Genomic DNA, 23938 nt, shown 5'->3' with positions numbered 1-23938 from the left:
GCAATTTATTACAGAACCACAGTAAAAGAATTGCTTTCATTTCCATTGCAGCTTTCTTTTCCAGAAATTGTCAATCTATTTACTACTAATGATGTTTTCCTCTGCTTGATAATATCTGATATACTGCTTCAACTTTGTATTCAGAGAAATTGGATAATTGTTACAAGGGCACCTTACTCTCTGTAGCCTACAGGTAGACCTCAACTTATTATTGTTATTGAGAGTAGAATTTCTTTTGCTAAGCAAAGCAATTGTTAAATCAGTTGTGCCCAATTTTACAACTTTTCTTGGCACCGTTGTTAAGCGAATCATTGTAGTTCAATGATTCATCCAGTCGTTAAGCAAATTTGGCTTCCCCCATTGACTTTGCTTGTCAGAAACCAGCCGGAAGGTCCAAATTGTGACCACATGACCCCAGAATGCTGTAATTGTTGTCAATACATGCCATTTGCCAAGTACTCAAATTTTGATTATGTGATCGTGAGAATGCTGAGATGGTTATAAATGCAAGGACTGGTTATAAGTCCCTTTTTTTCTGTGCCACTGTAATTTTAAATGGTTGCTAAATAGTGGTAAGTTGAGGACTACCTGTATAACTTCTTGAAAAAGAGATTATCTTGCTGGCTACTTTTGGGAAAAAAACAGAGTAGATGCAACGATCAGACCCATCTCTCTCCCTCCCTCTCTCTCTCTCACACACACATAGAGTGAAGATTGAATCGCTTTGCTTCTTTGAAACCTTATCGCTATTCAACTTGCAAATGAACTGGGTGGGGGGGAGGGTAGAATGGAGTGCTGAGAAGTTGTCCACAGATCGTGAGAGCCTAAAAACCATCAAGGTCAGAACTGCAGATGCTTGAGAAGGAGGTGGACTGCTCCCATAACAAAAGGAGTCTCATAATTGGACAATGTGATCACCCAGAGATGGGGAGAAAGGGAAGCTATTGTTTAACTAGGCAAGTATTTGCACAGGAAAACTAGAGAGGGTTTTGATTCTTCAGTACCAAAATGATATATCCAATAAAGCTTTACTTTTCGCGTTTCAAAGCTCCCAAGAGTGTTTATTTGTTTGGGTGCACTAGTCAGACGGTTGACACACACATCTTTCTAAAAAGTTGTGATATTTTATAAACAAATAGAGTCTCTTTTATAAAAACAGAATATTCTTTAATGTAAATTTAAATTTTGTTTCCAAACATCTAGAATAATCATAATTTAAATAAGCATTAACATTTGTTTTCATGTTTAAATAAAAAAATACTGGTTCCCTCAATAGCTAAATAAATAAATAAATATTATATGCAGGATTCAATCTAGTTCAGTCACTAGATTGACTGAATCAAGATTGTCTTCCGAGCTTTCGAACTTCACGTTCATTCATGAAATATTATATGATTGAAAATGTCCTACCTTTGCATTCTGACACGCTTCTGGAATGGAGATATTCAGTGTAAGTGTTAGATGGACAATTTTTACATTCTAGCTGTCCTTCCTCATCTTGATATGATCCGATCCAGCAACTTTCACATGCATGATGTTCCAGAGAATAGTAAGTACCCAAAGGACAGTTAACTGGAATTTAATTAGATAAAATATGAATAAAATGTTGGGTGTGGAACAATGATGGTTTAACATATATTCTGACCCAATTCTCAAACTGCAGATGGCAATGTAATCTGTATCTGTATTATGACAGTTCATACGTGTGCAAAAACTATATGAGGTACATGATTGATTGAACAGATAATTACAGATTACCTGAAAATGTGTTAAAATAGTCATAACTGCTGAAATCCAAACAGCAGTGTGCTACTGATGAAATACTTCTATGGGTGAAGGAGAAAGAAGCCACTCTGAGTAACTCTTCTTCCTTCATGACCAGAGCTATTCTGGAGGATTTGTGGAACTTTGGGTGGTACAAGAATGTATTAGTATCATAGAAAAACATGTTCCCACACCTCCCACATCCTGCTGAAGAAAGCCTTCTCCAAGAGGTAGGAAATTAGCTGAGGAGCCAAACGTTTCCGAAGTGAAAATAAATAAGATAGCACTTACAGCGAATTTAAGATTGACATTATATGATTCTTTTGATTCTGCCTTGAAAGTTGACATATGCAATAATTCCAAGCTGATAGCCTTTTAAACATATTAACTTAAATTAAATTAACTGAGATTAAAATTACCTACCGCACATTCGCCCCCGTAGAACAGAGCCCGGTTGGCAGAAGAGAAAAGCCTTTTCAGCTTCTAGAGAATTGATGTCAGCTATGAGCAACTCAGAAGACAACTGAAAAGAATACATGGGATGCTTGTTGAGAGTTCTTTTCAATCTATTTGTGATCCTTTCTAGTGTTTTTAGCAGGCGCTGCTGGTTTTCTGCTTCCAGAGAATCATTGCGTTTGTCAGGCAGTGGTACAGTAGCTGTGATTAAAAAACAATCATCTTATGTAAAAGACAAAGGCATTAGAAAGTTAATTAGCATAATGCTCTTTAAAAAGGTGTACTCCATATTCCTAAATAATAAAAAGACAAACGTTTTCATACCAGTGATATTAAAAATTAACTTTATTTTGTGGTCTGACATGGGCATATTTATTTTTTTGTGTCTTTTCACCCGGGAATTTGCCACATCCATAGAATCAGATGGTAATTTAGGTCGTTGCTCTTCAGAATCTACTTCAACAAAATCATCGTAAGAGTAATCCAGCCGATTTATGGCACCCCAGCCACCAGGACCTGTTGGTAATAGAGAGAGACAGAGAGAGAAAAAGAAATATCCCACAAGAAACAAGTAATATTTCTGAATGGTAACAAGCTGTTCAAGCACAATTACATTTTTTAGGAGAAGAGAAAGGGACAAGCAATAGCTACTAACTTGACAATTTGCAGGATAAGATGCAGACATGAAAGGTCAACTCCTACCCCAAAGGTTAAGCAGAGAGATAAAGTATGAATGAATGAAATAGAGACCTGACACTGCTGTTTCTAGGAAAGGAAACATAGCGGGAAGGTAGTGGAGAAATAAATGATGGAATTAGGCGTTCATGGTTTATTCTTTTTTTCCTGGCCATTTTTCTATTTTTCGCCTTCTAATGTGCTTACCTGGGTTTACCAGGAGCACTGGTCTGACTCAGTTCATACAGGCAGTCCACAATTACAGCAGTTCACTTAATGACTGCTCAAAGTTACAACAATAATGAAAAAAGGGACTTTTGACCGTTTTTCAGAGTTACGACCTCTGTAGCATCCCCATCAACATGTGATCAAATGCGGACTTCCGGTTCCGGCGGCTACGGCGACAGGCAAGCCTTTGCCTGCTCCCACTTTCCCGGTGGGCTTCCCCCGCTCCGGGGGGGCACAGGACGCCTCAAAGGAGGCGTCCTGCCGAGGGAGCGGCTCGCGGAAGGCCCCTGCATCGGCGGCGGCTGGTGGGGGCTTCTCTGCCTCGCTCTAGGCACTGGGGAGCAGCTGGAGGGCGCGCACGTGTCTCGCCCCATGCCGAGCGGACAACGTACTCTTGAAGGAAGCAGCGGCGGTATGGTGAGAGGCTTCCTCCCCTCATTCCCTTCCTTTTGAAATAATGGACTTTTCAGCACTTTTAAAAAGCTAAACTTTCGGATCTTCGCTAGAGGTGCGGCTAGAGGGAGGGGGGTTTCCCCCCCCCCTTGGACAAACGGCTTGAGAAGATTCTGCTTTCGCCCCCAGGGGAAGGAGGAGGGGGGAGAGCCAACTAAGGATGCCTCACCCCTTTAAAAGTGACTTTTATTGGATCTAGCTCCAGAACTTATGGGTGAACTGAGAACTTTTTGAACTTTTAAAATTTTATTATGCCTCTGAGCCCAAAGCTGGCAGGGCAAGATGGCACACTTCCGTTGTCTTCATGAACTGTGAAACCTGACTCCACCTTTAAAATTCAGGCTTCCGGTCTTTGTCCCCGAGTCACCCAGAGGAATCTCTTGTGGATTGTTTTTTTTTTTTGAACTCTTTGGAGGAAAAACTTTCATCTATTGCTAGAGTAACTAAAGAAACTCCCACCTGTTTGGATCCTCTGCCTTCTGGATTCGCCTGCCTGCTCTACTTCTCCAGCTGCCCAGTTTCTACACTGACTGATCTCCTTGTTTTATAAACCATGTCTCCAAAAAGACCGCCTCCTGGAAAGCCTGGCTTTGCTACTTCTGCTCCAGCGTCTGCAACGTCCAGCCCAGCCACACAGTCAAAGATAACAGAACTGATGCAACCTAAGACTACAGAGATAGACCTTCAACAAATGCTTCAACAAATTTTACAGGGCCAGGAGGAAATTAAGAAACAGTTAAGGGAAATGAAAGATGAAATTAAAGAGAATCAAGCTCAAATTTTTAAGAATTCACAGAGACTGGACCTTGTGGAGGGTGGGGTGGCGGAAGCGAAGGGGGGGGGGTAGAGGCCTTACAGAAGGGGAACAAAGAACTTGATATCCAGCAAATGAAAACAGAGTTTGAGAGAATGTCCTTTTATCTTAGATTTCAAAATGTAATAGAAGTAGATGGGGAAAATATAAGGGACATTATGACTAATATTCTAGCTGAATACATACACAAAGATAAACACCAGATGGAATGGGAAATAGACCTAGTTTATAGAGTGAATTCAGCATATGCCAAAACACACAATGTACCCAGGGAGGTTCATATTAAATTCCTTAGGAAAACCACAAGAGTTGAAATTCTGGGTGTACAAAGGGGGCAAACACTGACATACCACGACAGGGAGATAACCATTCTGAAGCAGATTCCCCAAAAAATTAGGGAAAAAAGGAAAAGTTATTCGCAATTGGCGAATAAACTATACCAGAAGGGGGTGTGGTTTAGATGGTTGATGCCTGAAGGTATGCTGATATTCTGGGAGGAGACAAGAATTAGAATCAACACACCCATAGAGGCACAGGCCTTTATGGAAAAAAATAAAGTGAACCTAGAAAAAACAGAAGATACTACAACGGTCACACAGGACACGGGAGGGGCCGGAGCTCTGCCGGTGGGGGGTGAAGGGGCAACACCAAGAAAGCTCAGATCACAAAAATGAACAAGAAAATCACAAAGTTATAAACACACCGAAAGTAACAATGAATCTATATCTAGACTATATATCATAACGATATGAACTGACTGAAAATTATTTTTTCTAGAATTAATATGCTGATTTTTTATGATTATGTATTAAGGATTGACATTTTGATGTAACCTATGAGTTTGGAGGGAGGGGACGTCTGCCATATTTGCAACTGCCAAAATTTGTAACCATTCCACTTACCCTTTTCCGTAAAAATGTTTTAAAAAAAACCAATAAAACTTTTAAAACAAAAAAAAAAACATGTGATCAAATGCTTGGCAACTTGGCTCATATTTATGACCATTGCTGTGTCCCAAGGTCATGCGACCCTCTTTTGCCATCTTCTGACAAGTCAATGGGGAAGCCAAATTCACTTAACAACTTGGTTACAAAGTCATCAACTGCAGCGATTCACCTAACAACTGTCTCATTTTGCAACATAAATTTTGGGCTCAACTGTGGTCGTAAGTCGAGGACTACCTGTGGTCAGAATTGCTATAGGAGACAAGCTAAATATTTCTTTCTTCGGAACTTATAAATGATAAAGGGCAAGTCACTTCACTTACCAATTGCAAAGCCATTTTCATAGTCGTAATTATATTCTAAGCAATGTTTCTGTGGCAGATCCTCAAACCTGCAGTCAATGTCATCAACGTCATTGCAAAACGATGGAACCTATAAAATCAGGAAAGAGCAGTAACAAAAATAATTAGTTCACCACTGAATGACACTGCACAATTTGGCTTAACTCTCTTTCTCGTCTCATACAATACACACACGTGGAATACTGCATTCAGTTTTGGTCGCCACGATGTAGAAAAGATGTGGAGACTCTAGAAAGAGTGCAGAGAAGAGCAACAAAGAGGATTAGGGGACTGGAGACTAAAACATATGAAGAACGGTTGCAGGAACTGGGTATGTTTAGCTTAAGAGAAAGAAGGACTAGGGGAGACATGATAGCAGTGTTCCAATATCTCAGGGGTGCCACAAAGAAGAGGGAGTCAAGCTATTTTGCAAGGCACCTGAGGGTAGAACAAGAAGCAATGGGTGGAAACTAATCAAGGAGAGAAGCAACTTAGAACTGAGGAGAAATTTCTTGACAGCTAGAACAATTAATCAGTGGAACAGCTTTCCTCCAGAAGTTGTGAATGCCCCAACACTGGAAGTCTTTAAGAAGATGTTGGATAGCTATTTGTCTGAAATGGTATAGGGTTTCCTGCCTAGGCAGGGTGTTGGACTAGAAGACCTCCAAGGTCCTTTCCAACTCTGCTATTGTATTGTGTTGTATTGTATACAGCTAATTTCTAGCTTGGTGGATTAAAAATATGGCTTCTCTTTCTCTTCCCTGACATGGTTTTCCTTGTGACTGTGTGCTCTGCCTATTTGGGCAGAAGGCAGGGCTGACACCCAGGAACCTCTAGGACTGTGACGGCGAACTTATGGCATGCATGAGCCCTCTCTGCAGCCATGCAAGCCGTCACCCCAGCTCAGCTCCGCATGTGCGTATGATTCCCACTGGTCAGCTAATTTTGGGGTTTCTGCCACACATGCATGGGGGGTGGGGTGCATGTAGGAGATGTTTGCTCTCACAGAGAGGGACTCCTCCGGGTGCCGTCCACTAAGCAGTGCCAGAGGGCGGCGCCCAGGAGTAGGGCCTTCTCTGTGATGGGCCCAGCCCTCTGGAATGACCTCCCCCCCGACATTAGGACAACTACCGATCTCCGCTCCTTCCGCAAGAAACTCAAGACCCACCTGTTCCAACTAGCCGGCCTGGCTTAAATTAAATTAGAACTATACTCTCTAATCCCCCTGGCAATTTTAAATGGTAAATTTCGGGTATTTTAATTGTTTTAATTTTATTGTACTGTTTTTTAACTTTATGGCTATTTTATTTATGAATTGTAAAAATGTTTTATGTATATACCTCCTCCATGCCATATGTTTATATATTTAATTGTACGCCGCCCCGAGTCCCTTCGTGGAGAGGGAGCGACTTATAAATTGAATAAAATAAATAAATAAATAAATAAGATGTGCACGCATGCGTGGGGCGCACACAGGGGGGATCATGTGTGAACATTGGGGGTCATGTGGGTGGCAAGGCACATGCAGGGGGTCACGCATGCATGCGGGGGGGCGCATGAGGGTGTGTGTTGCACATTGCATTATTGGTGTACAGGTGCATGATTTCAACACTCGCTGCCAAAAAGGTTAGCCATCACTGCTCTAGGATTTCTTCCTTTGTCCATTGTTGCCTCAGAAAGCTAAGTGCAATAATCTGATACCCAAAACAGCCACATCTCTATCTTCAGACTGATGTTAAAATATATGGCACAAGCTTTGGGTTTCTCTACGCCTTCCTCATCTCCAGGGTTTTTTATTTTTTAAAAAATGAAATGTTACCACATTTTTTGTGACTCTCTAGTTGGCATAGTAAGATTACAGGTAGTTCTTAGTTCTGAAAAGAATTCTGCCCAATTTTACAACCATTTTTGTCACGGCTGTGAAGTGAATATCGGCAGCTGTTAAATGAATCAAATGGTTGTTAAGCACATCCGGCTTCCCCCCCCCCCTGACTTTGCTTATTAGAGGCCGAGATTGGGGCGGGAGGGGGGCGGTCACAAATGGTGTTCGCATGACCCCTGGGATGCTGTAAGGTCATAAATACATGCTGGTTGCCAAGCAACTGAATTTTGATCATGTGACCTTGGGAGATGCTGCAATGATTCGTAAGTGTGAAGACTGGCCATATTTTCAGTGCCAGTGTGACTTCGAATGGTTGCTAAATGAATGGTTGTAAGTAGAGGGCTTCCTGTACACCAGGGATGTCCAAACTTGAGAACTTTAAGACATGTGGACTTCAACTCCCAGAATTCCCCAGCCAGCCATGCTGGCTGGGGAATTCTGGGAATTGAAGTCCACAAGTCTTAAAGTTCTCAAGTTTGGACACCCCTGCTGTACACAATAATGTAACTTTTCTCATGGGAAAATATATATATATACTGGGTTTCTGTATACCCATTTAATTTATTTATTGAAACAATTTTTATGGCTATCTATCTTGTGGCTATACCACGACCGGCGGTGGCGCAATGGTTACATTGCAGTACTGCACCTACTTCTGCTGATCGCCGTCTGCCAGCACTTTGGCAGGTCAAATCTCACCAGGCTCAAGATTGACTCAGCCTTCCCTCCTTCCGAGGTCAGTAAAATGAGGACCCAGATTGTTGGGGGCAATAGGATGACTCTGCAAACCGCTTACAGAGGGCACTGCAAAGTCTAAGTGCTATTGCTGTTGCTAACTCATATAGTGATCTTGGGCACCTCACGACAACCAGTAAAAACAGAATAAAAATCATAGTTGTTCCTCCAGGTGCCAGACTAACCAAACTATTAACTTCCTGGACTTAAACCCAACCTTGCCCAATATTGGAGGAGATGCCAGGTGTTCATGGCCTTCCAGAAGGGTAAAAGAGTAGGGACCTCTCAAATCTGTACAGGTAATCCTCAACTTACAACCACAATTGAGACCCAAATTTCTGTTGCTCAGCGAGATAGTTATTACGTTAATTTTGCAACTCATTTTATGACCTTACTTGCCACAATGGTTAAGGGAATCACTGCAGTTAAGTTAGTAACAGGGTCGTTACGTGAATCTGGCTTCCCCACTGAACTGCTTGTCAGAAAGTCGCAAAAGGAAATCACATGACCCCAGGACATGACTGCAACCATCATAAATATGAGTCAATTGCCAAGCGTATGAATTTTGATCATGTGACCGTGGGGATGCTGCAATGGTCATAAGTGTGAAAATGGTCATGTCACATTTTTTCAGGGTTGTTGTAACTTCGAAGGTGACTAAACAAATTCTTGTAAGTCAAGGACTATTGATACTTCTATATGTTAGTTAAAAACACAACTTTCCTTACAGTAGGTACAAAAAATTCAAAAAGAGATACAAGATTACAAGAGAGAGAGATAAAAGGTTGATTAAAAAGTTGATAAATGATGGAATTTCAAAGAGACTAAGAGATGATGGATAAGGAGAAAATATATTAATAAAATGGGGAAACATACATAGGCAAATAGTAGTATATATAATGACAGACAATAAATAATTACTAAAACCCCAATAAGTTAAGAGCAGTAGGTGGGAATTTAGGATTAGGTAATTTAATTACATTATATTTAATTTAGTATTAATAATGTGTTAAAGTATGTTGTAAATTTAAAATAGTAATTGTGGGGATTTTGAGATATGTTCCCGGAATTGAATAAATATTGTTAATAAATTGGGGTTATTAGTAACCCTACACATTTGGAATATTGAGGCTATGGGGGAATAATGAGTAATTTAAAAAATATTACATGATACGATTTAGCAGGGGATAATAAATATAGGGCACAAAGAAATGTAATTTATGTTTATTTGAATTATTGGAAAAATGATAAAGGGTTATGGAAATAGACCAATATTGTTGAAGTTGGAAGATTAAAATTATGCATACTGATGTGTATTGTTATCATTAATGTTGTATAAAAAAAGATTTGACTCAGTCAATGTACTGTCCACAAATGTCCATGTCTATACTGGAAAAAAAAAGATATTATGAAAAACCCACAACTTTCCTGCCATTTGTCTAATTTAGATTGTCTAACTCACTTCTGAAATAGATATCCTTGTTTCTACAGCCTTTACAAACTTTAAGGTGATAAAAGAATGTTTGATTAGGAAAAATAGTACATAATTCAAGTAATACAAATTATTACATTCAGTAGTTCTCTATTTAAATTAGTAACAGATTATTTAACTCTTTCATCAGAGACATTGTTTTTTTTTTTTACTGAGTGGTCTACCAAGGTGTAGGTGGGGGGTGGTCTGCCCTAGGCATGGGCAATCAGAAGGGTACTGCTGAAGACCCAAGGAGGCTAATGATGGGTATGAAATTAGGTTGCACAATCAGCTGTTTGGATTTTGGCAGAGGTATAGCAGAGACAGAAGAAGAAAAATATGCTTTCAATTAATTTTAAATCTTGAAAACTTCCTGGATAATCTAGTGAAGTTTTCTTGGAAACATTTTTTTCAGAATTGGCTTGCCAGTTCTTTCTTATGGCTGACAGATGATTGGGCCAAGATCACAAAACTAGCATTGTGGCTAAAGAGGACTAAAACTCAAGAGTCTCCAGTCACTGCACCAACCTGGTTTTCAGCAATGAAGGGCAAAGGTTGCTAAAAATATCCTTTCCAGTTTTCAGATATATTATAGGCATGCCAAAGTCTCTACACACTTTTATGTTTTTGTCACATTTGGATCTTATAATGATTTACCATTAACTCACCATTTTGCCAAGTGCACTTTGAAAAACTTCCACAAAATTTTTAAGCAGATTATTGTCATCACATCGTGTTGCTTTATACAACATTTCAAAGGATTTAAAACCGTGATTTGCCAAACGATTCACTGAAAAAAGTATTATATTGTTATTAGCATATTGCTACCAAAATGTACAGGTAGAACTGTAAAGCGTTAAACATTATGTTAAAGTGAAAGCTTCTTTTAGTTCCTTTTGCATAAAGAAAAAATTAACAAACTAGGATTATCCCAATCACAATGTAGGTACCAGAGTTTATATATATATATATATCTAAGATATATATATAAACTCTGGGTATAGGTAGTCCTTGCTTCTTCATTTAGTGACCATTCAGTTATGATGGTGATGAAAAAAGTAACTTTAAGACTAATCCTTGTAATTATAACCTTTTGTATCTCTGAAAGCAAACAAAGTAAGATCATAAGCATAGTTGCAGTTTCACTTAGTGATCGCTTTGCTTACCAATTGAGTCACCAGTCTCAACTTTCATTGCCAAATGAGGACTAGCCATATAGCTATTTCTAGCTGTAGCTAGCTATTTCCCTATTTGATTTGTGGACTTTTTAATATTTGCTTTATAGTTAAAGATTCAGATTTATCCCTGGACCTGTTCCTAGATATGTTGGTAAGAAGGAGAAAGAACGGCTGTAGGGATGGGAGAATCCCCTCAATCTCAATTTTATAACAGTCCCAAGGCAGTTATTCAAATAGAAAGAATTCCATCTCAGGAATTAGCACCATCAACCAGGCTAATTTAGAACTAAGGGTCATTAAAACCAATGCCCTCAATTAGTGCCATTCACTTTTGGGAAAGAATTATAATGTCCACTTGGTTTTCTTAAAGCTGTAGCACAACACTTAACAAAGACTCAAGAAAGAAAAGCAACTTAGGTTCCAAATTAAAGTTTAGGGTAGTTGGCATCTCCCTACTTCCCAGCAAAATAATAATTTCTGAGATCACTCAAACATTCAAATATAGAGACATGTTACAGGCAGATGTGAATCACCAACACAGAAATGGGTAATGGACGGGTACATAATGATTGTAATATTGACCAAACAGTTAACAGTGTGGACAGAAATAGGGCTATGGTTTAAAGCTGGCTATTTTTGTGCATGTGTGTATATGATACAACTCTTATTAGTTGGATTACTGGTATATTTTTTCAGTTCTCATTACTTAACTATTAGGAGGACAAAACATATTAGTCAAATGAAAAACATCTGAATGTTTTATACACAGAATACTCTATAAAATTAAGTCTTTAAGAAAGAATAATAGATAAACCTTACAAGAACAGTCAGGCCACTGATTGGAGTAAGGAGGATTCCAGATACCATCTGCATAGGCACAGTAGTAATTTTCATTGGAACCTGTTGTGAAATCATATCCCTCCATGCAAAATAATGTGCAATTAACTCCTGACCCACTTTCAGTGCATTTAAAATCACCATTCAGCGGAGTAAAGGGAATTTCACAAGGAGAACCTGAAAAATAAGATTTTTAGATTAAGGTTTGCATGATTCCTCCTCCTGCTGCATAGTGAACCTATGGTGTACTAGGGGGGGAGTGTATTTTCCCAGTTTGTTTCATTTATACATCACACCATTAAAAAATAAAACAAAATTCTTGTTCAATTTGGGCATATGCAATTTGGCCACATTAGAACTGACTTTTAAAGCAAAATCTAAGAAAAAAAACCTTGTATTATATGTACAGAATACTCTGCATAAAAGTAAGTTTTCTTTTTTTAAAAAAGAATAAAGCCAGTGTAATGGAGAACTGTAAATTAATTGGATCCTCTCTGGATGTAACATTGCAAAATTTGGAATTCCAAAATCAGAATTCAGAGGAGGAATAATCTATAGTGCTCTTTAATAGCACAAATAATTTCAAGAATAAGCACTACAAAAACAAACCTCTTATGACAATGTTAATCTCACAGGTCCTGTTATTTCCAGCCAAGTCAGTGGCTGTATACCGAACCAGTGTTTCTCCTTTGGGAAAGAGATCTCCAGGTGAGTGAGTTTTAGTTATTATTAAGGCAGATCCTGAAATAGTCAGAAACAAAGAAGGAAACCAAGGTTATTTCATTTCCAATATTCTTCAAAGCTACATGCTTCATATTTATAACATGGAACCCCAAATAATGGTTCTCAGCCTTTAGCATCTGAAATATAATTTACAGACAATGTAGGTTGATTTTATATAATACATTCTATTAGAGCTTAATGCTTTCGTATATATCTCAGCCTTAATATGATTTAATCAGTCCTCAAATTCTTTTATTTTACCAGGACAATAATGAAACAACTTGTTCTACGCTTCTAAATGTACATTGCATTTTGCAGTGCATAGTAAATGATCAACTTTTGCAAGAAAAATATTTAATGTATTGTTCTTTATTAATGTTACTTGGCAATCCTTTAATGTGTTTCAAATATTAATGCACTTTTAAACACCCATACTTAAAATATCCTGAATTTTCTATTTTAATTCATGCTAGGTAGGAAACAAGTTAAAAGAAAGATGCAATTTCTTAGCTTCATCCTGAGATGATAGCCTTCCCCACAGGAACATTTCAAACTGATTGTCAAAATTCATCCAAATGGAACCCAAAATAATGCTCCAAATAGATTAAAAAAACAAACCTATGAAAAAAGAGTCACTTACCTGAATTGTCTGAAAACTGTGGCTCATCCCACTTTACTCTGTGCTCCTTTTCACTGATTTGAATTGGTAGTGGAGATCTACATTCATCAATTACTGGGGGTTCAATGTCTGAATATTTGAAGTTATAAAGAACATTGAATCACAGAAAGAAAGAAAGAAAGAAAGAAAGAAAGAAAGAAAGAAAGAAAGAAAGAAAGAAAGGAAGAAAGGAAGGAAGGAAAGAAGAAAGAAAGAGAAAAAAAGAGAAGGATCAAATTGATTTTCGATACAAGTTTGAAATAGTTTCTCCCTTTAGACTTGAATGAAACATAAACATTTTCATATCAGTATGTATGCAGCATGGACATTTAGATCATATTTAAGACTGTGTTAAAATATTTAAAGAGCTTGCTATGCAGCTTCCATCACAGCAGATCTGTTCTCCACAAGCCTTCAACCATCAGACATTATGCAGACCACAGTTGATCTTAAGCATATGTACCCTGGAAAGAAGCTCCATGAAGTTAATGGATGGTACATGTTTTCAGAGGCAAGCTTTTAGCTTCAGACATATGTATTCAATAACACTATTCACCTGATAAGAATCAGCATAGTGCTTTAACAGTGTGCAATTATGGAGTTGCAGTAGTGCAGTTAAAACATGGCCAGGAGGTTCAACAGCCCGTAGATGTCCCACTATTATCTTAAAGGACTTATTCATAAAATCTTACAAAACAAGACATAACTGTGCTTTACCCAAAACAAAAGAGAACTGAGAACTGCAGGGGCCTGGGGCTTAAGCAAATATAAAATGGATGATAAAAATGTAAATTGAAAAGCAGAAAGATGTTTATGATATCTTTAAAAGAGCAAAAGAAATATATATTAAATGTCTGTTACAAAGAGTAAAAAAAAATCTGAGGCACAAGAAAGCCCCCAGACTCAGAGTGACTCTGGGAACTGTAAAGTCAACGAAAAGTGTAGAAAATCAGCAGCAGGATTTTTTGCCATTTTGAGACAATAGTGTAAGTATCAATATAATGAAAGTGCTATTTTATACTTTCATGTGCAAGTCCAGCATTTGATTCAACACAATCTTTTTAACCATTAAAGTTCATCAAATTTTTAAGCAAGTGTGTTTGTATGGGGGCGGGGAGCTCCTACCGAAAAGTTATCCCTCGTTGCTTTATCAAAAGGCAAATGTTGACCTTATGCCCAAGGCAGGCATGTCTATAATTGTTAAGCTTCCTCATGGTCCAAGAATATAATAGAGGTATTCCTTGATTTATGACAAGCGGGACCAGAATTTCTTAAGCAAGGCAGTTTTAAGTGAGTTACGCCTGGATTTTACCTCTTTCACCACAGTTGCTAAGCAAATCACAGCCATTGTTAAGTAAACTATAGATAGTCCTCAATTTACGACCAAAAATTTATGTTGCTAAGTGAGAAATCTGTTAAGTGAGATTTGCCCCATTTTATGACTTTTTTGGCCATATTTGTTAAGTGATTCACTGCAGTTAAATTAGTAATACCATTGTTAAGTGAATCTGGCTTTCCCATTGATTTTGCATGTCAGAAAGTCACAAAATGGGATTCCATGACCCTAGGTCAGGGGTGTCCAAACTTGGGAACTTTAAGACTTGTGGACTTCAACTCCCAGAATTCCCCAGTGCTGGGGAATTCTGGGAGTTGAAGTCCACAAGTCTTAAAGTTCCCAAGTTTGGACACCCCTGACCTAGGTCACCGCAACCATCATAAATATGAACCAGTTGTCAAACGTCCGAATGTAAATCACATGATGCTACCAAGCTTGTAACTGTGAAAAATGGTCATAAGTCACTTTTTTCAGTGCCATTGTAAATTTGAACGGTCACTAAATGAACTGTTGTAAGTCAAGGACTACCTGTGTGTGGCTGTTCAGTGAATCCAGCTTCCCCATTGACTTTGCTTGTCAGAAACCAGCTGGGAAGCTGCAAATGACAATCATATAACCTCAGGATGCTGCAACTGTCATAAATATATGCTAGTTGCCAAACGCCTGAATTTTGACCTCATGATTACATGCTCGTGTAATCATGTCACTTTTTTCAGTGCTATTATAACGGTTGGTAAATGAATCGTTGTGAGTCGAGAACTACTTGTAAAATATGCACATAATATAATATGCAAAGCTCCTACAGCAATTCTAAAGTCAGGGCTTATTTATATGAAACCTAGAGGTTCTTAAAGTAAGAAATATATACCTGGATTATTTTTTTTAAAAAGGGCTAACTCATTCAATTGAAAGAAGATCAGTGTTACATTGTTTAATTGGCACCGGGATGCTGTATTTGAACCAGTTTAAAGACTCTTTCTAAAGAGATTTTTTTTGTTTCTTTGATTCTTAAAGGGGAAAATAATTTTCCATTATATATTAATAACAGTATATTAATAACAGCTTTCAAACTAAGGTAGTTTTGCATACTGAAAGTATGGTTACAAATCTGGAATTTGATTTCTTTACAGACACCACAAAATGCAAGACTGAGCTGTTTCCAGGTATACGTATGGCCACTTAATCAGTACTAGGGTGAAGTGGGGGCCTGGCCATTCAATCAGTGCTAGGATGGGGTGGGGGTTGGCCACCAAATCTAATCTAAGTATATATATTTTCTCAATATATATATATATATATACTCACCAATCACTTTGATCTTGAAAGAGCAGCTTGCTTCATTGCCAGCTCTGTCAGTTGCTGTATATGTAATGTCAACTTCTCCAATTGGGAAAAGGTAGGGTGGTATAAAGGCTGGAGTAACCTGAACTAACACCTGTAACAAGATCAGTCTTAGTAAAGGTAAATGAAATACTGTAGTAAATTCTTAGCAAAAACTGAACTTAAGTATCAAGAACTAGTGATCTAGTTCTTGATCCTAACCCCACTATCCTACCAGAGCTGAAGAAGCTTCTTGGAAGAAACGTCTTCAAAGAAAAATACAAGAAAGTCCAGTTGCATCCTGAAACAGCACCTTTGGGACTTCCTTGAAAATGCTTTCAGCTCCTCCTTAATTCAAAGATGATCTTTGGTGACAGTGTTGCAATATTCATGAAATACTGTAGCATACTGATTTAAAAAGCGATTTGAATGCTACCTAAAATACATGCAACTTGCATTTAAGAAGGATGAAGGCAGATTACTTGCCCTGATGAAAAAAAACCCACCTAGGCTGGTGGAGCAAATCCATGCAGCTATTTTATTTAGCCACGAACATAAAAGGAACACTTTTCAACAAAAAAATAAAATGAAAAAAATTATCCCGTTCTTTCGTTATCTTCCTGTATTGATGAACTATACAATTCACAAATAACTCAAATCAAGAGCAAAAAAGAAAAATGTTGGCTTAATCATCTTCAACATCATTTACAATTAATGTAGTAATTTATGAAAGTGCAAAGTTTATTTATGTTACTTCAACAATGACTAATATACACACTGATGCAAAACATAGTTTTCATTCTAATGTTTGCTTACCTCGTCTCTAGAATTATCAACTGCATCTGGAATTGGCCAGCTAATATTTGCTGAATTTTGGTTTTCCAGAGTTGATGCTTCAATATCATTTGGACACCTAATTTGTGGAGGTTCAATGTCTGCATACGATACATAAGACAAATTTGAGCATCTGTATTAAAAAGCATTTTCAATGATCTATTGAAAGACATTGAAGTGAATTGAATTGTAAAATTATACACATATTATACTGAGCTAATTATTCAAAACCTGAACAGAGGTTTCTGAAATTTAGACCCATTATTTTTTATTTTAATGTAAGAACAGTCCTTGTACTCTTTTTAATCATACCGGTATGTCAATAACATTTTGTCTGCTTTCAGAAGTGAGAATTACATCTACAGGCAAAAAATGTTTATAAATTATCAATTCCATGACAAACAATGTATCTGCCTAGAGTCATTGTGGAAGAGTAGACAGTTATATAAATTTTCTAAAATAAATAAATGAATCCTATGATCTATGATATCTGCAGAAATATGCATAGGATTTGCATTTTATATTTAAAGATGTAAGATTACCTTATAGCAATTAGAAATAAACGGATTTTGCTTGGGATTACTTCTTAAATTTTAAAATACAACAAATTTTATCAGGCATTAAACAATTTATTTCTCTGGCATTCACTTTTAAAATTTTGCAATTATTATATCAATGATCTCCATTTCAATTAGGTAAGAACATACAGTAATCACATAATTCAATACAGCTCACATATTATTGATCTAAAATCCAATTGTATCACAATACACATATGATCAAATATGTAGCAGAGTTCATAATTTTTCTAGTCAAAAAAAAGAAAAACATCAATTTAATTTACACTTCATTGTGCTTGTGGCAAAAAAATAATTGATATGAAATGGTTTAACTTATTGATTTTTCTTCTTTTTTAAATTGTCCAAGGAACATTTATCTGATTCAGATTGTCTGTTTAAAATGGATGCTGTTTAACCCAAATATCAGATTATAAAAGAACTAGGAAGAGATTCTGAGAGATGAGAATGTACGCAGGGTTCCCCAACTCCCGGGTCGCGGACCAGTACCAGCCATGGCCTCTTAGGAATGAGGCCATGTAAGTGGCAGGTGAATGAGCAAAGTTTCATTTATGCATGCACATGATCTACCTAGGTTGTGTGTGAAACCTTCCCACCCCATCTGTGGAAAAATTGTCTTCCATGAATCCAGTCCCTGGTGCCAGAAAGGTTGGGGACCACCACTCTAAAGGACAGGAACCCCAGAATACTGATGAAAGACTGTACAAAATGAAGTTAATGGCAAAGGAACCCAGGGTTAGGATAGAATTAGCAATAGCATTTATAAACCACTTCATAGTTCTTTACAGCGCTCTCTAAGCGATTTTACGGAGTCAGCGTATTGCCCCCAACAATCTGGCTCCACATTTTACCAACTTTGGAAAGATGGAAGGCTGAGTCAACCTTTAGCCGATCAGGATCAAACTCCTGACAGTGGGCAGAATTAGCCTGCAATACTGCATTCAAACCACTGAGCCACCAATTAAGTTTTCTAGTTATATAGGGGAATGTGAAGAAGAAATGGAAGCAAAAAAGTGTTGATCAACCAGAGAGCTATGAAGGAATGTTACACTGTAAGAATGTATCATGCTCTAAAACAGTGCTTTTTATATTGGGTAACGTTAAGATGTGAGGACTTTAAATGCTGGCTGGAGAATTCTGGGAGTTGAAGTCTGCACATCTTACAATTGCTAAGGCTGAAAATCACCTCTCTAAAAGGCTCAAGAAACTGGGCAAACAAAATAGGTAGCAACATGCCACATGCCAACGAAGCACTGGGTAATAGCATAGCACTTAGACTTATATACCGCTTCACAGTGCTTTACAGCCCTCTCTGAGCAGTTTACAGAGTCAGCATATTGCCCCCAACAATCTGGGTCCTCATTTTACCCACCTCGGAAGGATGGAAGGCTGAGTCAACCTTGAGCCTAGTAATGAAGACTTGTGCAGAATAGATAAGTTCTAGAGCAGGGGTGTCAAACTGGCGGCCAATGGGCCGGATACATCACGTGCAGGCCACACCCACCCTAGTTCTGTGAAGGGAAAAAAGTCACAAAACATCATGTGATGGCAACATGACGCCGTGAGTTTAACACCCATGGTCTAGAGAATATATATAACTGTCCTAAGCCAAGTATGACCATTAATTAGTCCACCAGTGTGGATTTTAACTAATATATAACACCTGTATTAAATTTCTATACAATTCTAACTTCGTCACAGAAGTTAGTACATTCAAACTTAATTGTGATTTTGTTTTAATACCCATCAAATGCCATTTTAAATGAGCCAACAGAGTAATGATGTCTAGGATTAACCCTACTACAAATGTATTATTTTACCATAGTTAAGCCTAAAAAGGGTAGGAGGAAGTCACATCATTCATCCTGTAACTGAGGCATTGAAAAACATCATTTATGTTATATGCTGGATATAGGTCTCATACATTTGTGTGGCTTTTCGCTGAAATAAACAGTGCTACTACAAACCTATAATTTCAGGCCAATATTTATACTGTATACCGATGAAACTTCACTTCTATTATACCTCTGGCTTTATCCAGTTTAGCTTTCTCTCCCTTAATAACAATGTAAGTTTATTTCAAATCACAATATAATAAAAACAAAGGTATCTGAAATGTAGAACCAAAATGTAGGTTATGAAATGTTTAAACTATTTCCATATCCTCCATTCCCTTAACATGTACACAAAGACAGATATTTTTATTGGTAATACTATTGCTAATTATCTCAATCTTGGTTTCTCTAATCTTGACATTATTTATTATCTTTCTTCAAAACATTTTAAAAACTCTTCTTTTTTTAATGAGAGCAAGTTATTATCAAAATCCGTACCTTTACAAAAAGCTATCTGCACATTTTCACTCCATTTTCCAGTGTGTAAACACTTCAGGTCTTTTGTTACACCAGACAAAAGGAATCCATTTGGACAACTGAGCCTGCACATAGTTCCATATTTGGATTGTTCAAGCCCACAAATATAAGGGTGAACAATAACACCTTTTGGTTTTAGGAAGGCAGGACAGTGCAACTCTAGAAAAAGGAAGTATATTACTGTCAACATGTACAAATGGAAAACACATTTCATACAGTATACAAATGCAAATAGGTAAAGGTTTCCCCTATTTAGTCATCTCTGACTAGAGCAGGGGTGTCAAACTCACGTCGTCACGTGACGTATCAGGACTTTTCCCCCTTCGCTAAACCGGACTGGGCCGGAGCCAGTATGTGACACAGCTGGCCTACGAGTTTGACACCCCTGCTCTAGGGGGTGATGCTCATCTCAGTTCAGCATTGTTTGTGGCCAGCAAGACTATATGCTAAGGTGCACAGAACCTTCCCACCAAAGTGGTACCTATTTATCTACTTGCATTTGCATGTTTTCTAACTGCTAAGTGGGCAAGACTGGGGCAAATAATGGGAGCTCACCCCATCATGCAGTGCTTGGGTCTTGAGCCCAGGCTGTCAGCTTTCCAGTTGACAAGATAGCATCAACATTGTGTCTCCTTACAAATGCAAATATTTACATCAAAACTGGAGTAAATGTTGCATATGAAGAATAAGAGAAAAATAATATAACCAATTATTCTAACTTGTCTTAATTTTTATGTTTTTATAACATACAATAAAGCAATTATTTTTGGAAAGTTCCTCTCTGGAAAAAAACCAGAAATTATTCTTCTGACTTGTACAATATAACAAGCATCCACAGTTTTCTTATACCAACATGTACCCTATGTAATACATTTTTAAAAAGTGATTGTGGAAGGACATAAAGGAAATCTGCTGAAGGCTGTGTGGTAAATTATTTAGAGACAGCAACCAAACAAACTTTGTTACAAAATAAAAGGAACTTAAGTTATACATTGTGCATTTGAAACATACCAACACATTTTGGTTCCTTCCCATCCCACTGAGAGTTGCCTTGACAGGTAAGTTTGGTGTGGCCTTCCAGTTCATAGCCTTGGTTGCAAGTGAATAAGCACACAGTCTTATAAGAGATCTCACTTAATGAGCAATTAATAAGGCCGTTTTCAGGAGTTGAGAGTTTGGGGCATGTGCGAACTGCAGAGATTAAAATACACGTGTAAGCATTTTTAACAAGAGTAAGTAACAGATACTAAGAGTAAGCTGAGTAAGATATAGATATCGTGTCCATCTTTTTGCTAAATACACACACACACACACACTTCAATTAAACTATATGTACTAGATTTAGACTGAAGATTAGAATATTATATCTTCAACTCCAATCTTGGGAGATATTGGGAGGATAACAACTGCAATAGAGAACTATAGCTATATATTATCCTGGGAAAATCAATTGTCAGGCAGGACAAGTATCTTATACCTTGGAGTATTATTCTCAAAGCTAAGATCCTACAGCGACAGTGAGAACAAATCTTCACCTTTTTTCCCATTACTTTTTATCTTTGACTATCTCCATCAATACTGGAATGTTAGAAAAAAATCCAATCTCTTTACCTACTTTTACTCAAATCCTTCTCTCTCTCTCTCTCTCTCTCTCTCTCTCTCTCTCTCTCTCTCTCTCTCTCTCTCTCTCTCTCTCTCTCTCTCTAGCTCTGCTATGTTCTTTCACCTTTGTTTTCTTGTAATTTAAAACACATCTTTGAATCTTGAGGTTTGTTTTTTTTAAATTAGTCTTACTTCTACAATACCTGGCACTTCATTCTTTGGGGCAATGATAAAAACAATGCATTAAACTGACTTTTGTCTCATATAAATTTGTGGCAAGTGTTCCTTCGTAAACTTTTGAAAGAGGCGTCTTTTAATTCTGAGATGAAAGAGGCTAGATCAAAACCTGTTTGTTTCCTTTTCCAAGTAGAGTCCCTATTTCCAAGAAGTGTCGTAAAAAGCAAACTTCAAGTTTCCTTTTAAAAAAACCTCAAGATACATTAAAAAAAGGGAGCCTAATAGTGCAAGGAACTAGAGATGGGTTTCACATAATTTTACCACCGGTTCTCTGCGCCCAGAAAATGTGATCACGCATGAACGCTTGCACGCCTTCTACGTATGCATGCAGCCTTCGCATGTGCTTTGCTCGCGCATGGCTTTCATGCATGTGCGCGACTTAGAAAACGTGGCTAAATAGGATGACATAACACCAGGTCGCTTGAACCAGTCCAAACCGGCTGAATACCACCACTGCATCCAAGATAAGAAAATTCCTCCCCAAAGGGAGATCTTGTTCAAGTGAAAGTGAAGGTCATTTCCAGTAAAATAATTACATAAATAAGGAGCAACAAGCTAAACCTCAGCACAAGAATGCCTTCTAAAAGCATCACTGGAATTTATTCCCTCCCCACTCCCAAATGGCTGAAGAATGTCCTGAAATACTTCCAAATATTTTTTAAAACATTTATGGGAAAACACTCATCATTGACTACTTAACAGAAGTATTCCCCCCCCCCCTCCCTATTCAAAACAGAACGGAGGTTTTTCATAGGGATAAGGGGTTTCAAAAACCAGGATTTAACATTAAAAACCCTGATGCATAATTTTTTAGTACGTTGCAACAGAGACCAAATATTACAAAAATTGTTAGGAAAGAAGTAAAGGAATTCATTTTTCTCAGTTTTTTGAAACCTGCTAAGATGAGCAGAAAGAACCTCTATGTGCCAAATGTACAATCAGCTTTACAATAAATGAACTGGTGGCATGCCAAAGAAGTATCAATGACAGAACTCTAACAAAGTCAGGTGAGCATAAAATACAGGCCTACTTCATTGTACGTTGAAAGTACAATGGCTCCCTACAACTCTCACACCTGGCTGCAGCAGTGACTGGAACTCTACCTTATTTGTCAAAGAATCATCTTTCCAGAAAAACTAAATGAAAACCACTTGTGGGTTTCACAAGACATGAAGGGTCTTAAAATAATTTCCATGTTACTCCATCTATTTTCTATATTGTGAATCTTGTTATCCTAGTTAGTTTACTTTCACTATAGTGGGTATTCTGCTTATAGCATATTCACATCAGTATTTCAGGCAGGGGTAGGTTCTGGCTTCTGCTACTGCCAGTTTTCTGCAGAAGCAAAAAATGAGATGGCGGTGCTGATAGAACTGGTTCAGGGGCGCGGCAAGCCGAATTACTACCTACTCGGCCGAACCAGGCCGAACCGGTAGGAACCGACCTCTGATTTCAGTATGTAGTACAAACAGGGTATATATAGCATTTGCATATGTACACATAAAGCAAAAACCCAGAAGATTCACTGTGAATTTATTTAAATCACCTTGCCAGGATCAGATGAAGGCTGTGTAAACTGTTCCTGGTTATCTCTGAGTGCATGTGCACACACAGCCATTTCAGTTTGAGTATATAGGGATGGCTCTGAACAATTGTAGGAGCTTGGGAAAACACATAGATGCTTTAAAGTTTCAAAAGGAAGTATATCATGCACCCATATTTTACAAAGCATCTTTTCTGAAGTATCTCCACAACACAAGTGAGCCTATGCATGTGCAAAACAATGACAGGTTGCTAACTTCTTTGCCACAGTTTTGCCTGCCTTTGGTGTGTTCTTTAGCTGTGTGCTAAGTAGTGCTTAGTGACATATGTGTGCCATATTTTGCTAAAAGAGCAAACAAAATGAAACTATACAAATTCAACAACACAGTCCAATACTGCCTGAAGAAATTTATATTTTTCTCTTTCCTTTCATGATGTATGTGATCAAAATCTGGAAGAAAGGCTTTTGTTGGGATTAATGTGATGGTCCATAAACTATTCCTTTGATTTCCCATTTGCTCCAAACATGTTATATATATTAATGTATAAGTGGAAAAGAGCCACAGTTTAAAGTTGAGAATAACAGTACTAAAAACTATACATACTGCTGAAAAACCAAGATCAGAGAAGATAAAGCCCATTATCTTTCAGACTTTTCCAAGGAAATTAATGGAATAAAGAAGCAACAGCATTAGATACCAGCTGTTAAGGCCAAAACATATGAAATCTTTTACCAACTCATTTCCATTAACTCAAACAACAAATGAGAAGAAAATACAATTTCTATAGAAATAACGAAGAGAAAAGCAATGTAATGGATACACTTGGGTAGCTACAAAACTGAACTGAATCCATCTGCCTGATAAGATCTGAAAGGGAAGGCTTGCCACAGGGTCTGATCTTAAAGGAACACTGTCATCAGGGGACTACAAGAAGGGTCCTTCTCTGCTCCAGTCCT

At 37.8% G+C, this 23938-nt stretch overlaps 1 protein-coding gene across 1 annotated transcript in view; it reads right to left on the bottom strand.

Moving 5' to 3' along the window:
- SVEP1 (sushi, von Willebrand factor type A, EGF and pentraxin domain containing 1) overlaps window positions 1-23938 on the bottom strand; it is a gene marked incomplete at its 3' end in the record, with an annotated part of 152764 nt that overhangs the window by 72887 nt on the left and 55939 nt on the right. The window contains exons 6-17 of the mRNA XM_081943838.1: window positions 20611-20790; window positions 19561-19758; window positions 16632-16750; window positions 15801-15930; window positions 13142-13249; window positions 12388-12519; window positions 11761-11955; window positions 10432-10553; window positions 5658-5766; window positions 2545-2736; window positions 2188-2421; window positions 1411-1572 (exon numbers count right to left, since the gene is read on the bottom strand). Of these exons, the coding sequence (XP_081799964.1) occupies window positions 1411-1572; window positions 2188-2421; window positions 2545-2736; window positions 5658-5766; window positions 10432-10553; window positions 11761-11955; window positions 12388-12519; window positions 13142-13249; window positions 15801-15930; window positions 16632-16750; window positions 19561-19758; window positions 20611-20790 (1881 nt within the window). The remainder of the gene's footprint in view (window positions 1-1410; window positions 1573-2187; window positions 2422-2544; window positions 2737-5657; window positions 5767-10431; window positions 10554-11760; window positions 11956-12387; window positions 12520-13141; window positions 13250-15800; window positions 15931-16631; window positions 16751-19560; window positions 19759-20610; window positions 20791-23938) is intronic.

Source organism: Natrix helvetica (genome assembly GCF_964273705.1).
Source record: "Natrix helvetica genome assembly, chromosome: 2".
In the NCBI taxonomy this organism is placed as follows: Eukaryota; Metazoa; Chordata; class Lepidosauria; order Squamata; family Natricidae; genus Natrix; species Natrix helvetica.
Note: the sequence above shows the minus strand (reverse complement) of the source record. Positions and strands in the feature narration are given on the sequence as shown.